The sequence below is a fragment of the Motacilla alba genome, chromosome 28 (assembly GCF_015832195.1).
Source record: "Motacilla alba alba isolate MOTALB_02 chromosome 28, Motacilla_alba_V1.0_pri, whole genome shotgun sequence".
Taxonomy (NCBI): Eukaryota; Metazoa; Chordata; class Aves; order Passeriformes; family Motacillidae; genus Motacilla; species Motacilla alba.
This window is the reverse complement of record NC_052043.1, coordinates 3,557,347-3,563,136: the sequence shown is the minus strand read 5'-3', so window position 1 is coordinate 3,563,136 and position 5,790 is coordinate 3,557,347. Positions and strand designations below refer to the sequence as shown.

General features: G+C 57.3%; 1 protein-coding gene across 1 annotated transcript; it reads right to left on the bottom strand.

Annotated features, from left to right (window-relative positions):
- Nucleotides 1-5,510, bottom strand: LOC119712370. The gene is made up of 7 exons (XM_038163473.1): nt 5,455-5,510; nt 4,189-4,269; nt 3,364-3,589; nt 3,091-3,233; nt 2,649-2,756; nt 2,308-2,472; nt 1-12 (listed from the first exon to the last, which is right to left on the bottom strand). Exons 2-7 carry the CDS (start codon nt 4,267-4,269, stop codon nt 1-3), a joined length of 735 nt encoding a protein of 244 aa, XP_038019401.1. The 5' UTR covers nt 5,455-5,510.
- Between the last annotated feature and the right edge of the window lie 280 nt (nt 5,511-5,790).

The window sequence follows — 5,790 nt, the reverse complement described above, 5'->3', positions numbered from 1 at the left end:
TTAAGTGGTCCACTGTGGCAGTAAGGTAGAAAAATTATAAAGAACAGCCTTATAAAGTCAGGCCTTCTCTGGCTGGCCTGTCATTTCTTCTAAGTCAAGCTAGCCCTCTGCAAATTCCCATGTGAAAGCAATCCTGGGGTAAGCAGTTCATTAACATAAAAATCTATTGCTGAGTAAAAAAAAAAAAAACAAACCACTTGCACCTGTATAAACTGTTTCTGCACCTTAGATAATTTTCATTTTTCTCTCTCACAAACAACTTCCTTCCATGTACACACTGGGGGTTTGAGTGACCAATCAATACAGAGTAACAGTTTGTTACTAACCCATAAAAAAAGTAATTAGCACGAAATCTTACCAATTAGAGTCACACATGAGGTCTGTAAAACTGTATGAAATGGAGTTATGTGACTGAAGAATAGCCTTTTTTTTTCTTCACCATGAAGAAAATGGAATCCATGTGATTTATTCTGATAGTTCACTGGTCAGAGAAGGCTTTGGAAACATCAGCAAAAGCCAGCAGGAAAAGCCACAACAGGGCCACCAAGGAAAAGCCACCACGGGGCTGCTTTGACAGGCAGGACAACCTTTAATAACCTGACATTGAGATCCCTGATCCCAGCAGGGTCTGGGCCAGGACCCCTCCCTTCCCCTTACCTGCCTTCAAACTCACAGGGATTTTGAACTCCCACTCCCTCCTGCAGCCCACAGGTACTGGGACACAAGCACAACCTTGGGGCAGCTCAACTCCTCTGTCCCCTCAGAGGGTTTCTGCTCCTTCAGAGGTTTAGGGCAAGGACAGACACAGTCACAGGCAGATCTAAGCTGGCCTGGCCCACCCTGGTTAAACCAAACTGAGGGCTCAGCTCGTTCAGCCCCACATCCCTGCTGGGGGGTGCCACAGCTCATTTTAGCACTTGGAACTTTGCCATCCCAGTGGATTCCCACACAAAGCCAGCTCCAGGCACTGGTGCCAGACACAGCCTCCAGGCATGCCCTGAGCAAGGGATCCAAACCCCTGAGCTGATCCCATTCCCTCACCCACATTTGGAGGAGTTGCTGCTCTTTGCAGCCTCAGATTTTGGGACTTGATCCAGGCAACAGCTCCAGCACTGGGCAACCTCAGGTCTCTCCAGAGCTCTAGGTCACATTCAAGCACTTCCTGACCCCAACCTGTTTTTCCAGACCCCAAAATCCCTATTTCCTCAGAGGATGGTTCCTAGGATCCATGTAGAGGGAGAAGTTCCGTGCACAGCGCCAGGTAAAGCCAACAAAATACAAACTGAAAACCTCAAAGTGCTCACTACAAAACACAGCCTCTGTGTCAAATTCCTTGGTTTATTCCAAGGGCTTATTCCAGTGTTCTTGGGGGTGCCAGAAGAGAGGGAGATGCCTGGAGGCACCAGCCAGCCCAGGGAGCAGCCTGGATGCCCAAGCTCAGGGACTGCCCCATGGAAAGCCCAAGTGCTGCCCAGCCTCACTCTGCACCTTAACTTCTCCCCCTGCCATCACATTCCAGCATTCCCAGAGCCACCCCCCTCCCAGGCACCCTGAGGAAGCCCTCCCCAGGAGGGAGCAGAGGGAAAGCCCCACACCCCATAATGCCAGCTCCAGGTACTGAGAGCCAAGAGAGCCCAGTTCATGTGAAAAAATAGGGTGATTTTATTATAAGCTTCAGAAAAAGGACACAAACAACATGAACACAGCATTTAACTGGACATCTTCCTCAGGGACACAGCTGTCCCAGGGAATCACACACTCTGCAGCCCAGAAGGTCCAGGTGCACATGTCAGGCTTCCTGGTTTTCCTGGGAAAAAAAAGATTTTCCCCATAGCACTGCCTGCCCTCACTGACACTGGGGACAAAGCAACCCCCCACTTCCCAGGGCAGAAACAGCTTCCTGGGAATGAGGAGGGCATCCAGCAGTGCTTTGGGACCAGAGCAGTGAGGGGGAAGCTGCTTGTGATGAAGAATTCCCACAAATCCTCCCATTTTCTGCTGTAAAATATCCAGGCCAGGGAGTCTCAAAAGGTTTGTGGCAACCTGCTGGCAGTGGCCCTGGGTCAGAGGCACCAGAAGTTGGCATCTGGCGCTGCTGTCACACACTGGTGACTGGGCACACCCAGCACCACCCCACCAACACCTGGGGACTGAGGCTGTGGCCCTGAACAGGGACTGGAGCCCCTCCAACCCTTTCCCTTGGCAGCAGAGCTCTGTGACAAAGGCTCAGAGCCTGGGGACATCCAGGGGACTTGTGACACCTCCCCTGCCCCACACTCAGGCTGGGATTGTCCCAGGGGTCCTTACCCCACCCTGGGAGGAGCTGGTGCCACAGGCTGTGTCAGTCTCCTGCTCACTGCTCCCATCCCCTCGTGGCTTCTGGGCATCACCACTGGCCACATCTGGAGCATCTCCCCCTCTGCTGGTCACAGCTGGATCCTCTGCTCCTGGCTCTGGGGGCGACACGGAGCCCTGGGGGTTGTGTGGCACAGGGACACAACAGGTCAGAGCAGCACAAAGTCCATAAGGGATTAATGGAATTCAGATCAGAGCAAGCCCAGGCCGCCTTCTCCTGCAGCCAGGGGCTGAGGTGAATCCCTGCAGGCCAGGATTGATGCTGTCCCCAGGAACGGAGCAGGAACACTCACCTGGACAGCTGAGAGCTCCAGCACAGTGAGCCCACCCTGCTCCTCCAGCTCCAGCTCGGTGTCATTGTGGGTCTGGTACTCATCACTGTCTGACTCCAGCTCCGAGGGCTGAGGGGGAAGGAAAGATGCAGAGGGAGGCTCTGAGGAAGGAACAGCATGGGGAAGGACACACCAGCCCTGTCCCAACAGCACCGGGAGCCACTGCCAAGGGTGACTGAGGTGCTGCCTTGCAGGGACATCAACCAAAGAGAAACCTCGGGGAGGGTGGGGCACCTCCAGCTCTCAGATGGTGCTGGGGTGATGGTTAAGTGCTCCTTGGACACCCTGTGCCCTCTAAGAGGAGATGGGAAGGAAACCTCTGCAGGCTCCTCCACAGGAACACTCCCAGGCCCACACAAAGCCCAAACCATCTTGGAATTGCTCAGCAGCCACAACATCTCACCTCATATGAGAGGTCTTCAGGGTCATCCTCTGGCAAATCCCTCTCCAGCACCACAAACCAGGACTCCTGCTGCTCCAGAGCCACATCATCCCTCTTCCTCTTGCTGGCTTTGCTGGCTGGGTTGATGGGAGCCTCCTGGATCTCTGCAGGGATTCACAGGAGGCACAATCACCACACCCAGAACAAACGCAGAGCTTCTCCCTGCAGGAATGCCATGCTGCCTTCTTCCCAGCTGCAACGCCTGCTGGTGTTCCAGGAGGCCCCATCTCTTACCCTTGGACATGTTGCTCTGGCCCCAGTCGGTTGGGAGGTAGCCCAGGAAGTTCTGGACCCTGGTGGGAGTCACGGAGAGCAGAAGGCGCAGGAGCTTCCCTCGGCGCTTCCTGGCCAGGAGCCCAGGCCTGGAGGGGGACTGGGATGGGGGGCAGAGCCTGCTCCTGATGGCCCCGACAGGGAGCACCAATCCAACCCAGACAGATGCTTTCTGCAGGAGCTTTAGCTGCAAAGAGAGATCCATCAGCACATGGGAGAACTTCCATGGTGTTTAAACATCCAGGTGTTTAAAGCCCTCAGGGAAAGCCTTAAACTCTGCTCTGTCCCAGTGTGGAGCTGAGATTGGGACCAACTTCAGCCAGAACCTGTTGGGTTGTACTTCATTCCCCAAACCCTCCCATTTCTTCTGGCCCAGAGAGGGAGAGAAATGGGAATGCTGCAGCCACCAACAGCTGAAGGGGAGCAAGGCAAGGCCAAGGAGAAAAAGTTGGGATAGGGAGGAAAGCAGAGGAAAAATCATGGAATTGTTTGGGTTGGAAGGGACCTTAAACACCACCTATTCCACATCTTATCTTGGGCAGGGACACCTTCCAATATCCCTGGGTGCTCCAAGCCCTGTCCAGCCTGGCCCTGGGCACTGACAGAGATCCAGGGGCAGCCCCACCTGCTCTGGGCACCCTGTGCCAGGGCCTGCCCACCCTGCCAGGGAACAACTCCTTCCCAATGTATAATAATGTGAAAAGACTGAAAGAAATTATCTGGCAGAAAACCCCCAGAAACTGCCAGTGTAGAGGTTCTAGCCACCCCCTCCCCAGCCTCACTCACTGGGTACTTGACCAAGCGGAGCTGAAGGACCTGGCCCAGAAGCCTGCTGGAGAAGGAATCACTGCTGGTGGGTGGCCTCATCTGGAGAGGGAGAAAGAGAAAGGTCAGAGCCTCCAATCCAGCTTGGAGAGTGCCCCCAGCAGAAGCCACCCCCTGGGCAGTGGCTGGACCTGCTCTGGGGGCTGCTCCATAGAGCCCAAACTGACCACAAACCTGGCTTACCCCCTCTGCGGCCTTCAGGGCACTTATAGGCCCTGCCCCATCTGCCCCTCATTACCCTGATGAGCTGCTGGCTCTGCTAATTGGTGGGGCAGCCCAGGGTCCTCCGGTGGGGGTTTCTCTGCCATCAGCACTGGGGCCTCAATTAAAGGCTCTCAGTTTGGTGCTCATTTTCTCTCAGTTTGGTGCTCATTTTCTCTCAGTTTGAGGTCTCCTCCTGGAGCTTGCCAAGGCTCTGATTTGAGATCCCCCCCACCTTGCTCTGTGTGAGTTCAAAGAGCTGAAGGTGATGAGATTCCAGAACCTGCCCTGCTGAGCCCCCCAGGGGTGGGAGAAACTGATCCCAGGTGAGGGGAGGCCCCCTCTGCTCCGTGCCTGCACTGAGATGGAGCTGCTGCTCCTGTCTGCATCATTCTTCCAGCAAGATCCAGCCTAAGTCCACCGTTATCCCCCTGAGAGTGCAGGAGCTCCCAGAGCTGGGGGGAGAGTGCCAGGAAACCCCTCCCAGCCCTGCCCTGCCCCGCTGCACAGGGGGAAAGGCAAAGCTGAGAGAGCAGCTTCATCCTCCTCCTCCTCCCTCCTGCGGGAGGCACAAAGCCTCTTCCCCTCGGCCTGGGCACTGCCTGGGGCTGTCCCCCCTCGCTCCCAGCCCAGCGGGAAGGAGCGCAGGGATGCTGCGGGAAGGGAGCTCAGGGATGCTGCGGGAAGGGAGCGCAGGGATGCTGCGGGAAGGGGGCACAGGGATGCTGCGGGAAGGGGGCACAGGGATGCTGCGGGAAGGGGGCACAGGGATGCTGCGGGAAGGAGCCAGTGCAGAGCCCGGCCAGGGCTGGAGGAGGGACCGGGGCTGCGGTGGTGGAAGGGATCGCGTGGGCCGGAGCGTTTCCCGACGGGAGCTTTGCTAGACAGAGCTGAAGTGTTTGTCTGCCGCTCCCGGCTGCCCCTGCCACCTGATGCCCACGGCTGGTGACTCATCCCGCTCCTCCGCCTCGCGGGTGACGGAGCCGGTGGTGGCCCTGCGTGACAGCGGCAGCGCCGTGTCCTCACCTGTCCCCTCCACCCGCCTGCCCCGTGCCCCGGCGGCCGCTGGACCTTGGCAGGGACCTGGCGGTGCCGTCATCGCGCGTCACCAGCCGGGGGTGGCCGCGGAGCATAAATGCCCAGCGCTGCCCAGCCGGCCCTCGGGGCCGCCATGGCCCTCTGTCCCCCCGCGCCCCAGGGCAGCGGCTCCAGCGACATCTTCCTCCACGTGGTGACCCCCGAGCGCATCCCGCAGTTTATTATCCCGCCCCTGGACAGCCACAAGAAGCAGAGATGCTCAGGCAAGGGCACGGGGGAGGGGACGGGGCAGCTGCAGGGGACGGCTTGGAGGAGCAGCTGGGA